Genomic DNA, 19,072 nt, shown 5'->3' on the forward strand with positions numbered 1-19,072 from the left:
TAATACCAACCTTACCCAAATGATTCCAAAACGAGAGAAGGAGGGACTACTTCCAAACTCTTTCTACAAGGCTAGTATCGCCCTGATACCAAAACCAAAGATACATCCAAAAAGAAAACTACAGGCCAATATCACTGATGAATGTTGGCACAACAATCCTCAACAAAATATTAGGTAACTGAATTCCACAAGCATTAAAGTTGGGGTGCAGTGTCCCAGGTTCACTCAACCCTTCCCGTTTTCCTCTCTGTGTGTGTCTACTTTGCTGTGTTTCCTGGTGGCAGCAGCGGTGGCAAAGTTGGTGCGTGGGCCTCCCAGGACAAGGGGAAAGTGAGTGTGCCCTTTTTTTGCCTCCTGCCAGGCGTCTGCAGCCTGGCACAAGCTTTGTCCAGGTCTCCAAGCCAGGGACCCGGATATGTTCTTTTCCAATTTCTGGATTGGTAACTTGAGGCAAATTCTGGGCACTAGAGTCAAAACTAAGACGAGACTGAAGCAGGTGAATCTGGGGTCCTGAGAGGCAGAGGCCTGAAACCGTCTAGAGCCATGTGGGGAGCTGGGTGCGTGTTCAGGCCAGTTGCTTCTCTCTGTGCCTCAGTGTTCCAGGTACCTTTGGAGGGGCTGAGATCCTAGGAATTCCTGGAGCCTGGCTGCATGGCCTGGCCACCCTGATGCCCTTGTGTTCTCCATGATAGGGCAGCAAAGCCGAGGAGAATGGCTCCGACAGCTTCATGCACTCCATGGACTCACAGCTGGAGCGGCAAATGGAAACCACCCAGAACCTGGAGGACTCCTATATGGCCATTGTCAACAACACCATGTGGGACCTCATGGTTGGTGTCACGCCCAAGACCATCATGCACGTCATGATCAACAACATGCATGCACCGCCTCATGGGGACAGGGGGCTCCTGTGGCACTGGGGATGGAGATAGCCATGTTGGCCTGGGGGAGATGCTAACCAGTCCTATGGGACCAGGTCCAGGGTGGCAGGCACGGTCCAGACCAGAGCTATCTCATGGAAATATAACATGGGACTGAGGATGGTGACCCATGCCTGTAATCCCAGCACTTTGGGCGGCCAAGGCGGGAGGATAGCTTGAGCCCAGGAGTTCAAGACCAGCCTGGGCAACATAGTGAGACCTGGTCTCTACACAAAAATTTTAAAAATAGCTGGGCTTGGTGGTGGCATGTGCCTATAGTCCTAGCTACTCGACAGGCTGATATTGGAGGATCACTTTGAGCCCAAGAGGCTGAGGCTGCGGTGAGCGGTGATCTTGCCCACTGTACTCCAGCCTAGCGACCGAGTGAGATCCTATCTCCAAAAAAATTTATTTAAAAAACTGAGTAGACAGGTGTGCTGGTGGCATGATAGGTCCTGGGTCCCCTCCCAGACCTGTGACCTTGGACAGGTGACTTTTCCTCTGGACCTCAGTGTTCCTATCTGAGTGAGAAAAGGGTGGTGGGGAGGCAGATCTTTGAGTCTAAGCGGTGTAGAAGCTGTGTAGAAGCCATACTCAGGGCTCCAAGTCCAGCACACAGTTCTAGAAGGGCCTGGCAGGAGGCCAGGGCAGCGCAGGCATCACGTCCCAACCTCCTTCCCTCTGTGCCCACTCTCAGACCAAGGAGTTCATCTTCTCAGAGCTGCTGTCCACCCTGGCGCCCTGAAATTGAACCTGCCGGACAACCAGGAGTCCTATCCCTGTACTCGTGTGGGGACCAGAACACGCTGATGGAGGAGTCAGCAGAGCATGCACAGCGGTGCGCCGAGATGCTGCGCATGCACCACATGCTGAAGGAGGCGCTCAGCGTCATCGGCGACATCAACACGGGCACCATCAGCACGCCCACGTGGTCTGTGGACAACTCCTGGCTGCAGGTGCTGAGAGTCCTTGCCGGACGCAGGTACGAGGGCTGGCTCCCAAGGCCCCAAAGTCCCCCAGCCCCCATGGCTGAGCCTGGGGCTCTTGGAACAGGCTCTGTGCCCAAGCTGACAGACGTGGGTGCTCTCTGGAACCATCAGAGAGCTCATGGTTTATGGTGTAAGGGCTGAGAGCTGGGAGGGGGTTGTGTGTGGGGCCGCACTCTGAGGCGGCCAGAGGCCTAGGAATGTCATCCTGGGCACGCCGTACCTGTTGTGCAGTCTGAGTCATGCTGCCAGGGCAGAGTATCCGGCTCCCAGCCTGGGAGTGCTGAGAGCCAAATCCACTGCAGAGGAGGGGTGAGAGTCCGTGTCCCACCACCCCTATCTGTCGGCAATCCAGTGGTGATCTAGGATAAAACCTCGAGAGTCCCATACACAGGGTCAACCCACAACACACCTCACAGGCCAGGCGGGGACACACAGCCCCCTTCTCTCCCTCCCAGGTCCCATAATAGCTGCCAGCGTGTGACGGAAGGCAGGGTCCCTGGTCCCCGCTGAAGCACTATCGCCGGTCAGCAGGGGTCATTCACCTTGGCCTGTTGCTCCTAGAGGTTGCCTCCGCTATTCAGCCAAGGAGTCCACAGTGCCTGGTTGAGCTGCTATTGAACCAAGGGGACTCCCAGCTGAGCTCTGCCCGGCAAGCCCACCCACCTCCCCTGCCATGGACTCTCCCTCTTCTGCTTTTCCCAACAGGAAGGGCCCAGCCTCACTTACGCGACCTGCAACCCCCAACAAGCTGAGGCTCCCCTATTAGACTTATAAGTCTATAGCCAGTGGCATCCGGCTGCCTGCCCTCCCTGCCTCCCCCAGGGTCCCTTCAGAGGATCCTGGGCCTTCTGACTGCCCAGAGGGTTCTCCGGCGATCACTTCAGCCATCCATCCCTTTTAGCTTCATCATTCCTGGTTCAAGCAGTGTTCCTTCTCTATCAGGCCTGGTGGCTGTTGCGTTGGGCTCCCCAAGGCGAGAGGTGGTCCCAGATCAGTGGGTTGGAAGACAGGGTGACCAGAGAAGAGGGAAGCCCGAGGAGGCTGAGCACTGGTCTGACCGGTGGGTGCATTTCCTGGGTGCCGTGGATGAGGCCAGCGTGAGTGGGGTGGGGAGGGCCGCCACAGCCCCCAGGCTGTGGTTCCAGGAACCTTGACACGCCCACACCTGTGCCCGGCCCTCCCATAGCTGCTGTGGCACATCTGTGCTCTGCAGTTGCCTCATCAGCTCTCTGCTCACTTTTCTCCCTCCTGTTTTCTCTCTGCTTTCTCTCCAACTGCCAGCCGATCGGGTCCGGCAAGTCCATTCCATCCTGAGAGCCCCAGGCCCTCCTTCGACCTCTAAATATATCCCCCCATATTCTCAGAGACCTCCCTTTCCAAGCCTGCCTGGGCGGCTGTTCTGTGATTTGACAGTGGCTCCCCTGGCCCCAAAGCCAGCCCCCTTCATCTGTGACTTGGTCTGTTGTAGTGGTGAGCTGACACTTCCAGGTGTGACAGTTGCTGAAAATGTGTGCCCCCCTCTGTGGTGTGTCCCTGCCCTGTTCTATAAATATCTATAAATACACACACACACACACACACCGCTACATGTGGCTGGCCGCCTGGCCTCTAGCACTGGGAATCAGTCACTATGCTGTCTTTTTGGAATCTTGTGCGACAATGAGAGAAAGTTGTCCCCCGACATTGCCCCTCCAAAGTGAAGCACCTCCAGTGAGCCTCCCTGTCCTGCCTGGCCTACGGAGAGCCAGCCCCCGCCATCCCTCCCACCCCCTACCAAGCATGGGAATGCTGTGCAGGCAGCTGTGTGGCCTGACAGTCTCTACCAGTCCTGCTGTCCCTCACACCCATTTCTGGATGGCGGGGAAATGTGTCCTCTGCTGGCTGTGTTCTCTGTGGAGCTCAGGGGAGGGGAAAGGCCACGTCATTTCTAGGGTGCTGTTGGGAGCGGTGAAAAGGCCATACCCTTTCCAAGGTTCACTTTTCCTGGAAAGCCCCTGGAGCTTCCCTGGCTCTTATCCTGTGAAGCCGGCTCTGGCCACCAGGGGGCAGGGCCATGAACTCAGCCTGGAGGGAGCCTGCGGGGCAGCCGGCACTCTGGAGGGACAGACAGAACAGGCCACCAGGTGCAGACAGGAGAGGGAGGCACGGGGACGGAATGGAAGACGCCTGGGCTGGGTGGAAGTCAGTGCCCTTAGGTGCTGATACCTGTCTTCCCGACCACCGCTAGATCAGGCTTCTGAGCCTGTTGGCTGTCAGGGCCGGACCGCGCCCAGTAGGTGCCATGGCAGTCCCTGTGGAATCCCCCAGGTGCCACCAGGCAGCATACAGGTAACAAGCCTGGAAGGTCCCCAACAGCCTAGCTGGACATGCTCAAGACACTCTGGGGCTCCTCGTTTGGTGGCACAAACTCTAGGAGCCATTGAGGGAAACGGGAACACACCAGGCCGAGGAGTATGGTTAAATCTGTTTATTCCAAAATAAAAATCAAAATAAACAGGAGTTGCATCACCAGGGAGCCACGACCCCATCCCTGCCTCCTTCCTCTGTCCTATGCTAGCAATAAATAAGTTTCCCAGCCACAAATAATTATTAGAACCTCCTCCCCATGTGCCAGCTCCAACCACCGCTAGGTCCGATACAGCGGCGGCCCTACCCTCTGGAATATACAAAACGTTACACAGACAAAATGTGTACACTGGAGAAGGGGGCCCACGCCAGCAGCCCGTGTCCTCGCCTGGTCCACAGTTAGCCCCACTGTCCTGCCTCACTTACCTCTCTGAATAAGAAGGCGGGAGCCCCCCTGAGAGAAAAGTTGCTATGCTGAGAGTAAGGAGGCCGTCAGAGTCATGCTTAAAAATTTTTACTTTTTAAGGTCTTGTCTTGCCACCCTAATTGTAAAGGGGTGACTGGGAAGGGGTGGTAGGGTCATGGTGGCGGTGGAGACTCCAGCCCCACTTCTCCAGGCTTTGCTGACACGGAACTGCTTTGAATTTTTATTTTTATCCCATGACTTGTTTTTTAAATCCCATCACTTCTTTTTCATAATGTTTGGTAACTTTGCATAAAACTTTTTTCTACATTTTTGCCACAATTTTTCACTTTTTTATCCCATAACTTTTTTCACTCCATAACTTTTAAAATCCCATAACTCTGTAAATCTGTGTTCTTTTTATAAACATTTGCATAGTTATATTACAATTTTGTAAAAATGAAACAGATTATCTCATGCCAAGCATGCCCGGCATTTGCACAGTATCAATACCTTTAACACTATAGTTTTCAAGACTCGCAAAATAAAATTTTAAGGCAAAAACAGCACTTTGCAACAACTTAATCATTTATTACATTAGAGTAGCATCACACCAGCAGTCAATAATGTCACGTTAGGGGAAAAGTCTTTCAGTATTTCCAGTATAAATTCTGTTTACAAGAATTCATAAATTGGTAAAATTCATTCTAAGAAAACTTGGCAAATAAAGCTTTGGGCTGGAATAGGCATTTCTTTCTCTACTTTTCCTTCCCACCGTTTCATTCTTTTAAACTACAGTGTTCATATTTTAAAATGTTTTAACTTATTTCAGAACACTAAGATAGCAGTTACATTTTTTAATAGTTATATTATTTTAAAATGACTCTTTAAGATAAAGTTTTAGAGAAACTATATTATGCATAGGGCTGATTTACATTTTCAAATTTTCTAAAAATCAGCTTAGAAGAGTTTCAGAGCTGAGTTTTTTCCGTTTCTGGAAAACCTATCAGGTTTAATCCAATACTTTCACATTTATTCAGTTGAACTCACATTTTAGCATTCTATGTTTCTGATGAACTCTAACCTTCCAATGTTGCCTTCTAAGCAAATTGAAAGCTGCCTTACACTGAATGAGGAAGAGCACAAATACTTGGCTGAATGAGGTATGGCAAAAGACTGCATGCACTTTGAAGACTTACGTTATTGTCATACCATTTCCATTCTTTTTAGCTTTTTCTTAAATATATGACAAATACCTACACAAAGAATGGAATTTCAGTTAATACAGTAAATTTATTTTCCAGACGGACATTCAGCTGAAATATGCCAGCGTGTGATTTAACCCATCGGCACCTGATCAACACATTATGTTCAGATTGGTCACAGATGCTAAACACTATCTGAAGGTCATGCCCAGTCACTGATATTTATCAGGGTGAAAGGGAAGTTATTTGAACGATAACAGTACCTTTGAAAGAATTTATTACTCCCATCACCAGTACACAGAAAATGGGGGAAAGGCTGTTTCCAGTTCTCCGCCTTTAAACAACTCTAACGTCAGTACTCACGGTGGCATCTATTACAAAGTAATCAACAGTGCACACTTGAGGGCAAACCGCATATTGAGCTAATGAAGGGCTCACTGTGATTAAGATTAGCTCCAACATAATAGCAGAATATAAGCAAATTTTATCTGAATTCTGTAATGAACATATATGCTGCAATAACATTAAAAAAGCATGGCAGCCTGTTCCAAACCAGCGAGAACAGTTTTGTGCAAACAGTGGGTCTTTGGGTGTCTGAATTCCCACCACGTAAGGGCGAACTCGATATACATGCTAATGACCTACAATTATGAAATTAAAAACGAAAAATGCTAAAGGATGCCAGAGTGAACCTCAGTGAAGGCCACAGAGACCCACTCTCTTTTAACTATTTACAAATAAACTTAAAGTATAAATTAGAAACACAAATAAACATGAATAGCTCTAACATTCCAATGAAGTAAATGAATTGTGTAGGAGATCAACCCTATAAGTTTCTTTTTAAAAAATGTCTTGATCAGCTCTTTGATGACGGTGATGTTTATCTCCTTCTTCTCCGCAGCCAAGCCCAGCAAAAGAACGGCACGCAGCGGTTGCTGCCCAAGCCTGGGTGCTCCTGGTGCTCCTGGTGCTCCTGATGCTCCTGATGCTCCTGGTGCTCCTGGTGCTCCTGCGCGATGGGCTGTGCAGTGGGGTTGTCGTGGGGAGACCCCTCCGTGGCCTCTCCTTGCCCAGTCTCGGTGCTGTCGCTGGGGCTCACCTCACAAAGATCTTTGGAGAGAGGGAGGCGGGGATGTGAGCACAGTGCAAACCCCCTGCTCCTGCCTGCCCGCCCTGCATGAGGGCTCTACTCACCACCATGCTTGTGGGCAGCCCCGAGCTCCTGGGGGGGTGGGGCTCCTGGACCGGGCTCATTATCAGGGCTCTGGGCAGCGGCCAGGAATTTTCTGTGCCCTTTGTTGCGGTCAGCACCAGCCGCAACAGCAACTCCTGCAGCTCCAGCAGCTCCACCTGGAGGGAGGGGTGCTCAGGTGTCAGGCTGCGGCCTGCCCCCACCTTCACGCCACCCCCACCCCCGACCCCTACCCCCGCAAGGAGGTTGCACACCCTACCTTCATCTCGTCGTCTTGGGCCAGCCTGATGATGTCCTCCTCCCGGTGTGGCCTCTGTGGCACGGCCCTCTGGCTCCGTTATAAGTTGTTTAATTTTCCTGCGGGAGGACGGGGCTCAGACCCTGGGGCCGCTCCGACGGCCCTGCAGCTCCCCCTGCCTTGCTCTGGCCTCCCACTCACTGATGGCATCTCTCCCTCCAGTACTGCGTGAATCGATGTTCTAGTTTCTCCACACGCTCCCTCAGGTCCGCCTTCTCCTCCAGGAGGTCCATAAGGCCACTCTGGAGCCAAAATAATGGGGTCACCTCTCAGCAGCGACCTGCCTACCCCTGCCCTTCTTGGCCTATTCCAGGACTCACTCACCTCCAGCTTCTCCATGACTTCCTGCAGGGCCTGGGGGGTCTCCCCACTTACAGACTCGCCCCCAGTCCCTGGGGCTGGGACCGCTGCCTCTGGTTCCTTCTGGATCGAGGTTCCTGTCTCATTCACCTGGCCCAGCTTCTCCTGCAGCTCTTCGACTTGCATCTCCAAGTACAGTGCGCCCTTGTTCTCATTGTTCTGGACAGAGAGAAGCAATCAGCAGCCACCCACTGCAGTTGGAGACCCTAGAACTCGGTGTCTGCCCCCCATGGCACCGGGAAGGGTGGAGGCAGGTTAGAAAAATCATCTCTTCTCTCCCACAGCCACCAGAGCAGGGCTCTGGCTCACAGGTGCCTTGGGAAGTAACATTTCACGTGAGGGCTACACTGCCCCCTTTTACAGGTGGGGAAACAAAGGCCTGGAGGGCTAGGGAGGAGGGCAGGCTCCGCAGGTGGGGCAACGCACCAGCTCCTCGACGCCGCTCTGTGGCTCGGCCAGCTGCTGAAGCCTCTCCTCCTGCCTCCCGAGCCTCTCCTTTTGTGGCTGGTTCAGGAGACTTACGTGTTGATGGTTTTCCACGTGGGCCTGGAGCTCTGCTGACACCCTCTCTAGTTCCTTCCTCAGGTGCTGCAGCTCCTCCTCAGCGGGCACTGCTGGGGGCTCCGGGGGCTGGGGTTCAGCTGAGAAAGGAAGCAGACATAAGGGCCTCTAGATTCTCAAAAACAAACAAACAAAAACCCACCACCACCACCAACAAAAAACACCCTCCTCTTGGTGCACAGCTCCTCTCAGGCTCCGCAAACTTGGCCTCACTGCTAATGATTCCTCCCACCCGGATAGTAGCCAATCTTCCAACCGCTTTCAGATGGAGAGCACTGTGGGTGGCTGACAACGGGCCCTCTTTGCTGATGGGGACACTCAGGCTCATGGAGATAACAAGACTTGTTGTTTCCCGGCACAGACCTCTTTCCCTCTGCCTCAAAGCCCTTCCATCCACCCACCTCCCTGGGGCATTCTAAGCCATCCCCAGAGCCCCCTCTGATGCCAGGCCTGCTCCCAGGTCACACCAGCCCCATCTTACCCATCTGGTGTTTGAGTTGGGATAAGCTTCTCTCCAGCTCCTCCACCCGATGCATGTCATGCAGCTTCTCCTTCTTTAAGGTGCAAAGCTGCCCAAAGCACAGGGGAAAAGGGCCCTGGAGAGAGGGGCTGGTGGCTCCACAGGCTACCATCTGCCTCTCTGCCCCCACCTACACAAAGCCCAGACCCATGACCACCTCTGGCTGTATATTCCCATGTTACAGATGCCCAGAAAGATCCAGTGACCTATCTAAGATGGGGGGGCTGAAGGGTCAGATCTCACCTCCTGGGACATTTTCCTCATCGTCTCCTGCCACTGGGCCCTCTCTGCTTTTATATGTCCAGCATATTCATCTCTCTGTAGCTGTACTAGCTTCAGCGATTCCTTCACCTGCAAGAATGGGAACAGAAGTTATGAAGGGCTGTCACTGGTCCTCACCTGCTTCTGGCCACCTGGGGTCACCTTCCTTCCACATCCCTCCCTCTGCAAAACCTCACCTGTGTCACGTGCGCTTTCAGCAGTGCCCGCTCCTGTAAGGACCGCTCTAACTGCGTCTTGAGAAGTGTTTCACTGCGGCTCGAGGACTGGATGGTGAAGAGTGAGAAGTTTCTATCTGGGGAACCTGGGCCATTCCATACAGTGCCCCTTAAACAGGCTAGGGCTAGGCTCAATATACAACACGGTCAGTACAGATCAAGGCATTTACCCGTGGTCTGGTTTTTAAAAGAACTCAGTAAAGTTGGAAGGGACAGGGAAAGAGATCGAATTTACAGCTGCCTAACAGAGGCCCAGAGAGATCAGTTAATATTGCTCTTGTTATTGCTGTAATGACTAGCACTGTTTGAACCTTTATGGAGTGCTTCACCAGGCACCATGCTAGCAATCCCATTTAATCCTCACAACCACCATAGGAGACAGTTACTATGATTCCCTCTGTTGTGCACATGAAAACACATGGAGTATTTGAGGTTAAGTGCTCGCCTAAGATCACTTAGGCAGAGCTGGGATGTGAACAGCTAGATCTATCTGATTCTCTAAGCCCATTTTTCTTGCTGGGGACACAGATAGGAAGGGGAAACTGAATCTCTTGTTCACTGTTTGAAAGGATGATACATTCGCAAAGTCCAAAATTCAGAAGGTACAGAAGGGAAGTATCTCCCAGCCACTCTCTTGCTCTCTCCTGAGTTTTTTATGAACCTTGCAGTCTTATTTTATGTACATTTTCATAGTATGTACACACACACACACACACACACACACACACGTTTCCTCTCTACAGAAATGGTAACATACTAAAGGTACTCTTCTGTACCTTCACAGTACAAGTACCCAATACCCCACCTAGGACTTCGCCAAGACCCCAGCCAGGTAAGGGCAGGGCAGGCACTTGCCCTCCAAGCTCTGTGTCCAGTGCTCGCTCCCCACCGCACCCCCCAACTCACCCACAGCAGCTGACTCAGCCCCAGGCTGCCTCTAACAACCAGACACAAAAGCAGCGAGACATGGCCATGCCGCTTTCTGGGCAGGACACTCCATCCTGCAGAAGGGACCTTTAGGCTCACTCCTCCATCTGTGAAGCCAGGCTCCCAGGAGATGGGGCAGGTGGTCAGACTCACCTTGTCCACCGCCTTCTTCTGTGTGGCGGTGACAGCAGACAGAGCCCGCTCTAACTCTTCCGTACGCTGCGATGAACGTTGCAGGCGGGCAGCCAGATCCTTCGACTCTTCTGTAATGAGAGAGTTGAGATGGGGCCCAAAGGACTCCCACTAAAGACCTATCCAAGTGCCAGGTTGAAGGATGATAGGGTGCCCAGATTCCCACCTTCAAAGTATATGAGAGAGCGTTTCGTGCGATACACGTCAATAATTAGTTTCTTTTTCTGTACGTTCAATCTCTGGATTTGAACCTTTGGGAGAAAAGCCAAGCAAGTGCTGAAAGAGAAGGAAAGAAACATTCCCCGGAGGACAGGAGAAAACTTCACACCCTCCACTCACCTCTAGCTCCCTTTCGGCTTTCTGTTTCTCGTTGTTTGCCTTCTTTTCCTATAGGAAGAGGAAGACAGAGCTCTTACCAGGGGGAGGCAGAGGTGGCACAGCAAGAGACATGCCCCCAGAATGCCACCAATGCCCCAGGACAGGCCCACCCATGGGACCAGGGTATCAGGGACCCTGTGGGGATGGGGTGGAATCTGAAGGGTGAGCCTTCTTCCCCAGGCTGGGAGTGGACGAGACGAGACTGGGGCCTCTACATCTGAGTGTCCCCCAAACCCAGCAGTCATGTCGCCAGCAAACAAATCACATTACTTCTTCCAGCTGATGTTCCACTTGTTTCTTCTGTTGTTCCTGTGGGGAGAGTCAAATTAAGGTGATGGAGGGTGGCCCCCTCAACTCTATTCCCCAGGCCAGGAAGCGGTAGGCAGGGGCCAGGAATGGATTTTAAAGGCAAAGTTCTCAGACCCAATGGGAACACAAACTGGTCAACTCTCCTCAAGGTCCCAAGGACAGAGGATTTGGGTCTTTCTTGGTTTTCACCCACAGCCACAGAACTCAAAGTCTGAATCTGAAATCTCTTGAGAGGACAGGAACATAAACCTCTAGAGATGGAGTTGGAGAAAGGCCCCCCTCCTGCCCGCTTGTGATTTAGAAAAGTGCGTTCATTCAATAAACATTAACTGAGCACGTACGGGCCAGGTACGGCTCTTCACAGTATATATAGGACGGAAAAGGACAGACAGGAGCTCTTGGCCCTGAGGTTTCCGTTCTAGGGGGCTTTTAAATCTCGGACTCTCAGAGCTAACAGACACCTTTGATACTCACTACCTCCTCTGGAAACACGAGCCCAAAAAGGAGAGGCAGCTTGTCCAGAATCAAAGAGCAAATCAGGGACTGAGTCACGGCAGAAATACGGGGCCCCTGACAACCAGTCAGGCTCGCACTTCCCCAAGAGGCAACAACCCCAGGGCGTGTGTAGCAAGGACTCCAGGAGGGGTTTGTGGAGAGGAGACAGTCGGCAAGGAGGGCAGCAAAAGAACAGCCATGGTGCGTGCTCTGGGGTCCCTCCAGGTGAGGCTTAGGCACCCCAGCTCCCCATTTGTCCTTTGCCCCATGGCCCCCAGCCCCTTTCTTCAGAGCCCCAAGAGGAAACTGGAGCCCAGGATTGGCAGCCTGGAATCAGGGGATCCCACTGGACTCTTACCAAAGATTTGATTGTGTTATTCAGTCGACTGATTTTGACGGACCTCGAGTCAAGGACTACCGCTTGTTCTTGGCACGGGCTCTGAGGTGCATGCAGAGGGGAGGAGGTGGAGCAGGAGTCGGGGGAGAGGTAGAGAGAACAATCATTAGGGCTGGGGTGTGTGTGGGCTGTCTCAGCTGGCAGAGGGGCACCGAGTCCCTGCTGTGGGAGGAGGTTGGAGGGCTGGCCTGCCTGGTCACTGTACCTCCACCCAGAGCCTCCCACCTCCAGATCCTTCAGGGTAGCACATGATGTAGGGCCCGCCCCGTGGATACCTGTTGCTGACTACAAGAGAGTACACATGGACATATTCTGTTCCCCTCAGTGTCTAAACCCTCTGACTTCCTTTCATTCACATCAACTGGCAACATTTTCTTTTCTGCCTCTCTTGGACCCTTTGTCCCATAACTCCTTTGTGCCAACTTCTCTCATGGCTCTTACTTCCCCACCATCCCACCCTGGGGCCTGACATCAGTGACTCCTGATGGCAAGTGGCTGTTCTCATTGTCCTGGCTTCCCCTTGAGACTGGGGATGAGGAAAATCAAAGAGCAATGACCATATCGTGGGTGCCCTGAGTGTTTACAGCAGGCCATGTACTAGGGATTAACATAAAAACAACAATAAGACATCTCATTTAAACCTCACAAATGGAAGTCAAACAATAGAACCTCTATTATACAGATGTGTAAAAAGAGGCCCGAAAATCTCAAGCAACTTGCCCTAAATCATATCCCTAGCAGACGGAAGGCAGGATTCAAACCCAGAATTCGTTTTTTTTTTTTTTTTTTTGCTTTTTGTGAGACAGAGTCTCGCTCTGTCTCCCAGGCTGGAGTGCCGTGGCGAGATTTGGCTCACTGCAAGCTCCGCGTCCTGGTTCATGCCATTCTCCTGCCTCAGCCTCCCGAGCAGCTGGGAATACAGGCACCTACCACCATGCTGGCTAATTTTTTTTGGTATTTTTCAGTGAAGACGGGGTTTCACCATGTTAGGCAGAATGGTCTCAATTTCCTGACCTTGTGATCTGCCCGGGTTGGTCTCCCAAAGTGCTGGGATTACAAACATGAGTCACTGTGCCTGGCTAAACCCACAATTCTTAACCAGTACCCAACGGTCCATCCACAATCTTAACAATTACCCTCTACTGCCCCTTTGGTCCCCTGTCCCCAGGAGCCTGGCCACCAAGACTCACATCCCGAGCTGAGTGGCAACCAGCAGAAGTGGATGTCTCAGGGCTACTTCCATTTGTTTTCCTGTTCCTCTTTGCTTCTGCTGGAACAGCAGGGCTGTTTCTGTGCCAATATTCTTTTAACTGTGGGAAAGAAGAGCAGTAATCCTCATGAGACCTATCGGCCCCTATAGCCACATCCTCCCTTAGAGTTTTTACAAAATACTCTTATACACCATCTGATTTAATGACACTAACAGCTGTATAAGAGGTGTTGTCACAATCTTTTAGGGACTGAGAGGGATTGATATCATAGCTAGAAAAAAAAAAAAGAAAAAGAAAAAGGCGATACTGGAACTTTGAAACTCAGTCTTCTGACTCCAAGCTCTGCGGTCTTGCCAAGAATAGCAGCTGCCAGGGACCAAAACCAGAGGCAGAGGTAGAAAAGTAAACATTAAATAGGCAGGAACTGTATGCCCTGCGGTTTAGAGTCATACATCCTCACACGTCTGTTAGTGTGAAGAAGTGCACCAGTACCTCTCAAACTTCTATATCAATGTATCCTCAGAGCAGAAGGCAGCCTTTCTGTTAAACCCGGAATTTATCAGAAAGAGGACTACCCAGCCTCATTTCAGAGAGAAGTCTGATATTCTCTTAGAAACCTATGTGACTGTCATCTCTAAGTATATTCATGTTTTTTCTCTTGATCTCAAGAGAATCAAGGGAAACTGATGCTTCAGAAAGATGTCTCACATTTATCCTGTGGCATTCAAAGTTCCCCAGGTCGAGATAATATGAGGAAGAGTCAAGCTGTCAAGTTCAGTTTCCCAAGATCTATTCCACAGAAGATGAGCAAATCTCACTTCAGAGACGACTGACTGAAGGGCAGTCTGGTCCCAGAACCATGGAGAATTAGAATATGAGGTGGAGAACTCAGAAAAAAACGTTAAAATCTCTCTGGAAAGTAGAAGCCTGGGAGAAAACCAAACCAAAACCATTCTCCCATTGCCACTTGGAGGTAGGGTCAACGTTTTGCGCTCACAGGGGAAGTGTAGGCTTTCCCCCCGTCAATGTCGATGTTAAGGGAGTGAGGCAGCCTGGAACCTTTTGCTCCTAGGTCCCACAGTCTCCATTCCCCTTCCAGCTGGAAATTTGCACTGTGAGCAGAGGAACCAGAAATGGGGTGGGGACACTTAGGGGACTGGGTCATAAGATCAAAGGCCGGTCTTCCAGTAATGACAGTTCCCAGGCAGACTGTGACATCACTACATTCCACTCCTCCTGATTGGGGGGAGGGACCACATCAGCGCAATGTCCGAGTTACCACTCCACGATGGGGGAGGGAAACACAGGGTTGAGACCCAGGTCCTTGGAGACGCCAGTGCAAAGAGCCCAGGGAGGTTGACCTTGAGGCAGCAGGAGAGGAGGGCAGAGTCTGCAGCAGGGAACTCCAGGAGTCACCAGCCCAAAGTCACCCAGGGATGACTGGCGAGGGTGGGGCCTGGGGCTGGGGAACCCAGGTTCTTGGAGAGAAGGGCACAAAGAGTCCAGGGAGGTCGAGCTTGGGTCAGCAGGAGGTGAGAGCCTAGTAATGGAGAGGGGAGCCCCAGGAGTCACCCGCCCAAAGTCACCCTGGAGTGATGGGCGAGGGCAGGGACTGGGCTGATGCTGAAGGGGCAGGGCTGACTGACAAGACTTTTGCGGGGGGAGTCCAGAGGCACCTGCATTGGAGGGCCCTGTCCAGTGTACCTCAGCAGTGATATGGGCTCTGGCAGCAGTCTTGTCGTCGGAGGGGATCTGTAGCTGGGTTGGGGGCCATGACCTGGTGCGTTTTTACCTTTTTCTTGGCTGCGGCCAATCTGTTCTGTGGAGTTTCTTCTGCCATCGTGGGGCGGGAAAGGGAGGTGGGGTTGGGGCCACAACAGCGAAATCCCAGCGAGCACTGATCAAGACCTCCAGTCACCTACCAGGCAGCTGTGTGACTGAGCCACAGGAGTGGTAACCAGGGCACCAGTAGAATGTAGAATAGGGGCGTGGCCTTAATGCTCCAAGCCTATTGGTCAAGGAGAACCATGAAAGGGAAAGGGGCGTGGCCAGGCAGCAGTGTGTCCAGAAGGACCCCTGGCTCATAAGGAAAGTTACTCATGCACCTGCTGTTCCCACCCACTCTGAAAGAGGGGAGGGGCTGCCCACTCTGGGAGAGGGAAGGGGCCAACTTTTGCTTTAAAAGCTTTAAAACTTTAAAAAATATATGTGTGCATACTTTTTATATAGATGTGTGTCTGTGTGTGTGTATCTATGTGTTTATCTAGAGCTGTCTTCATTACCTAGTTTCTATGCAAGGTCTATGGTTTTGGCCTATATTTTTATCTTCAAATATAGTACAAAATTATCAGTATTACCTGAACTGAGATACAGATATTATAAAAATGGAAAATCCACAGCATGCTTGATGATTAATGAAGCAGACTATATTATTCAAGATTCCAATAAGATAATCACAATGATTTCTGTTTTTTGGAAAAACGTTTCTCTTATTCTCCTACGTTATTGTTAAGACTTTCTTTTTTCCTCAAACAAGAAGCATGTTTAATATCTGGAAAAAGACATGCAGGGGCCTTTGAAAACAGTATGTTGAGAATAGATAGGGCTCAAGGACAGTATCTCCAATTGAACTTTTAATGAACTCCCGTAGGTGCCAAGAAGGCGGGCAGATAAGGAAGAGCATAGAAACAAGGAACTGAGTAGAAGGTTACATCTGGGAAAAGAAAGTTTGTTTTGCATTGTGTTCTTTCTGCTGACGTGGGGTTTATGGAGTATAAATAAAGTGAGGCGGAGGCTCTGAGTGCGGCCGCCATGTTCTCTGTTTGTCTTTGTCTTTTGTGTCCTTTCATTCTCCACCACCCCCGGCACGGACCCCAGTAAGTGGCGCAGCGAGCAGGGTGCACGAGTGAGTAGGGGAGAACAAGAAGGGGAACCCCCTAGGAGTGGGTAAAGCCCGGATATTGTTAAGGGGAACCTTCTTAAGCTTTCATTATGGGAACTCCATCTCTTGGACCCTGAGCAGGGCTCAGAATATTTACGGCTCTTTCAAGGACTGTTGCTGTCTATAGGAGTAGAAGTGAAAGAAAAAGACTTTGAAGCGATTGCTTGCCCATGTTGAACAACATTGTTATTGGTTTCAGTATCAGACTAAGGTGCAGCTGAATTGGAAGGAATGGTTACAAGGAGTAAAAGCTTTGCTTAGAGCTCACCAGTTAGGGGATACTATGCCTCTAAATTTGTGGACCTTGTGTAACTCTATCACTCAGGCATTAGAGTTACTTGAGACTGATTCAGAGTGTGGTGATGTAGCCACAGGAGAAAAGGCATCTGAGGATTTGGGAAAAAATAAAGCTGAAATGGAGCCCATTTGTGCCAGGATAACAGAGTATAGGGGGAGTAGCAAAAGGTGGAGAAGAGAAAAAGCCAGCTCTTCCTTCTTCTAAGGAGAATTCTGACATGAAGCGTAATATGGGAATGCTTCAACAAATATTACAGATACATTCTTCTAATTCACCTTTATGAGCTTTCCCTGTTTCTTTTCCTTCTGCCCTGTTAGAAGAAGATTTTCCAGTGCCTTCTACCCCCCAGCTTCCTTACCTTTGTCTGGCAAAGTTTTCTCAGTGCCTTTCCCGCCATTGGGGGAGGGAGATAAGGAAAAAATAAGAAAATTTAAGGAGATGGATCTGTTTCCAATTATTCATGCTTCTTTTGCTCCTAATGTTCAGTTTCCAAATGGTGGCAATAAAGTCCAATTTAATGCCTTACAAATTAAATTTTTGAAAGAAATGAAAGCTGCCATTTCTAACTATGGACCTCAATCTCCTTTTATCCTTGGTCTTCTTGATGCTTTTTCATCAAAAAGTTTGATGATTCCTATAGACTGGGAGGCTTTGGGGAAGGCTTTTCTTGATCGTTCTCAGTGGTTACAATTGCACAGCTGGTGGATGGACAAGGCACCTGTACAGACTAGAAAAAATGCTACGTGTGATTTCCCAGGACCCACTGAGGAACAACTCACAGGCACAGGTCAATATGCTACTCTTAATGCTCAGGCTGGCCTAGATGATGTCACCCTTACTCAAATCAAGACTTTGTTTTTAAGGGCCTGAAATAAAATAGAGATAGCAAAAAAAATCTTCCCTTTCCTTTGTGAAGATTTTACAGGGCACAAATGAACCATATCCAGATTTCGTAGCCCGTTTTCAGGATGCTGTCTTGAAAACTGTGGGTGTTGGCCCTGCTTCAAAAATTTTGTTACAAACATTGTCTTTTGAAAATGCTAATGCTGACTGTCAAAAATTGTTGAGATTGGCCGGGCGCGGTGGCTCAAGCCTGTAATCCCAGCACTTTGGGAGGCCGAGACCGGTGGATCACGAGGTCAGGAGATCGAGACCATCCTGGCTAACCCAGTGAAACCCTGTCTCTACTAAAAAATACAAAAAACTAGCCGGGCGAGGCGGCAGGCGCCTGTAGTCCCAGATACTCGGGAGGCTGAGGCAGGAGAATGGCGTGAACCCGGGAGGCGGAGCTTGCAGTGAGCTGAGATCTGGCCACTGCACTCCAGCCTGGGCGACAGAGCGAGACTCCGTCTCAAAAAAAAAAAAAAAAAAAAAAAAAAAATTGTTGAGATCATTAAAGGCCAATGGGGCCAATTTAGATAAATATATTAAAACTTGTGTTAGTGTTGGAGGGGCTATTTATAATGCTCAATTATTTGCTGGAGCTTTGTCTAAAGCCTTAAAAGGAAATAACAAACAAGGTGTTTGCTTTCAGTGTGATAAACCTGGACATTTCAAAAAAAAAAAAAAGTCATAAAAAATTAAACACTTTTATCCCTCAAGGCAGAAAGCTGCCTTCAGAGGTGTACAAATGTTGTGGTAAAGGTCGACATTGGACAAATAAATGTCGTTCCAAAACTGATAAAAGTGGAAATTTACTGTCTCCTCTCCTGGGAAATGGGAGCTGGGGCCCACAGGCTTGGGGCCCCAACAATTACAATACAAGCCTACTACAATACCCAGTGAGCAATGGCCTACAACATCAAGGAATGAATTCAAGTCCTCCTTAAGGATCCCACACCTTACCCCAGTTTCTCAGCTTTATGCGGCAACTAAGCAGAGCACTGCTGCTGACTTAGCTATTACTCAACCTTATACCTTGTCTCCTAATAGAGGAGTATATAAATTAGCTATTAGAGTGTGTGGCCCTTTGCCAAAAGAACATATAGGACTTTTGTTAGGTCAAAACAACAGTGCTATACGGAAGTTAATGATGATTCCAGAAATCATTGATCCTGATGTTACTAATAAAATTCTTATTATGATACAAATCTCACAATTTATACGTCTAGAGGCAGGGGTGCATATTGCACAGTTACTTTTATTGCCTTTTTTTTCGTTGCTATTTGGAAAGATATCTGGACAAAGAGAGTTTGGTAGCACAAGAAAAACTGTTTTTTGGGAAACTTTAGTTTCTAATCACAAGCCCTTATGTTCATTGCACATTAATAGAATAGTTTTTAAAGGGTTAATTGATATGGGGGTGAAGATGTCTATATTTGTTTAAATTAGTGGCCTATACAATGAGAAAAAAAGACAAATTTCAGTTATACTCACTGACTTGGGTGCTGCTTCTGTGGTTTATCAAAATGTAAAACCTTTAACCTGTGTCGGTCCTAAAGGTCAACAAGGTCAAGTGTTTTTTTTTTTTTTTTTTTAAATATATTGTCCCTATCAATATTAATCTTTGGGGACAAGATCTTTCACAACAATTTGGTGCTTTTTTAAACATTCCTCATATTTCCTCAGCTGCCAAAAATATGATGTTCAAAATGGGCTACAATCCTTTAAACTCATAGCCACTATTCACCAGC

The 19,072-nt window shown here is 49.6% G+C and overlaps 3 protein-coding genes and 1 pseudogene across 6 annotated transcripts in view; 1 reads left to right on the top strand and 3 right to left on the bottom strand.

Annotated features, from left to right (window-relative positions):
* The first annotated feature begins 692 nt into the window (after positions 1-692).
* On the top strand, positions 693-2,557 carry LOC135971771 (dynamin-1-like). Its single transcript, XM_073995458.1, has 3 exons — positions 693-830; positions 1,618-1,902; positions 2,365-2,557. Exons 2-3 carry the CDS (start codon positions 1,730-1,732, stop codon positions 2,417-2,419), a joined length of 228 nt encoding a protein of 75 aa, XP_073851559.1. The 5' UTR covers positions 693-830; positions 1,618-1,729; the 3' UTR covers positions 2,420-2,557.
* A 2,671-nt stretch (positions 2,558-5,228) lies between these two features.
* On the bottom strand, positions 5,229-13,299 carry LOC135971768 (golgin subfamily A member 8C-like). Of its 3 annotated transcripts, XM_073995439.1 has the most exons (14): positions 13,180-13,299; positions 11,951-12,031; positions 11,059-11,097; positions 10,750-10,797; positions 10,372-10,481; positions 9,253-9,339; positions 9,038-9,145; positions 8,756-8,843; positions 8,236-8,354; positions 7,678-7,872; positions 7,495-7,595; positions 7,315-7,412; positions 7,058-7,213; positions 5,229-6,973 (listed from the first exon to the last, which is right to left on the bottom strand). In XM_073995439.1, the coding sequence occupies exons 7-14, from the start codon at positions 9,056-9,058 to the stop codon at positions 6,744-6,746; spliced, it is 1,008 nt and encodes a 335-aa protein (XP_073851540.1). In that variant the 5' UTR covers positions 9,059-9,145; positions 9,253-9,339; positions 10,372-10,481; positions 10,750-10,797; positions 11,059-11,097; positions 11,951-12,031; positions 13,180-13,299; the 3' UTR covers positions 5,229-6,743. The 3 variants fall into 3 exon arrangements, with proteins under 3 accessions (XP_073851540.1, XP_073851541.1, XP_065403792.1); XM_073995440.1 differs by lacking the exons at positions 11,059-11,097; positions 11,951-12,031; positions 13,180-13,299 and adding an exon at positions 10,577-10,661 and having other exon boundaries at positions 10,750-10,885; XM_065547720.2 differs by lacking the exons at positions 10,750-10,797; positions 11,059-11,097; positions 11,951-12,031; positions 13,180-13,299 and adding an exon at positions 10,577-10,739.
* The window catches only part of LOC141407170 (ubiquitin-conjugating enzyme E2 Q2-like), a 35,759-nt gene continuing 29,866 nt past the window's right edge, over positions 13,180-19,072 (bottom strand). Inside the window, exon 8 of one of the 2 annotated variants that reach the window (XR_012414735.1) lies at positions 13,180-13,299. Coding sequence is in view for 1 of the 2 variants with exons in the window: in XM_073995455.1 (XP_073851556.1) it covers positions 17,117-17,166 (50 nt within the window). In the remaining variant the exon portion in view is untranslated. Of the gene's footprint in view, positions 13,300-16,985; positions 17,167-19,072 lie in introns of those variants that run through there. The other variant, XM_073995455.1, reaches the window with a different exon arrangement.
* On the bottom strand, positions 14,226-15,101 carry LOC135971691 (uncharacterized; annotated as a pseudogene).

This window comes from Macaca fascicularis, chromosome 7 (genome assembly GCF_037993035.2).
Source record: "Macaca fascicularis isolate 582-1 chromosome 7, T2T-MFA8v1.1".
Classification (NCBI taxonomy): domain Eukaryota; kingdom Metazoa; phylum Chordata; class Mammalia; order Primates; family Cercopithecidae; genus Macaca; species Macaca fascicularis.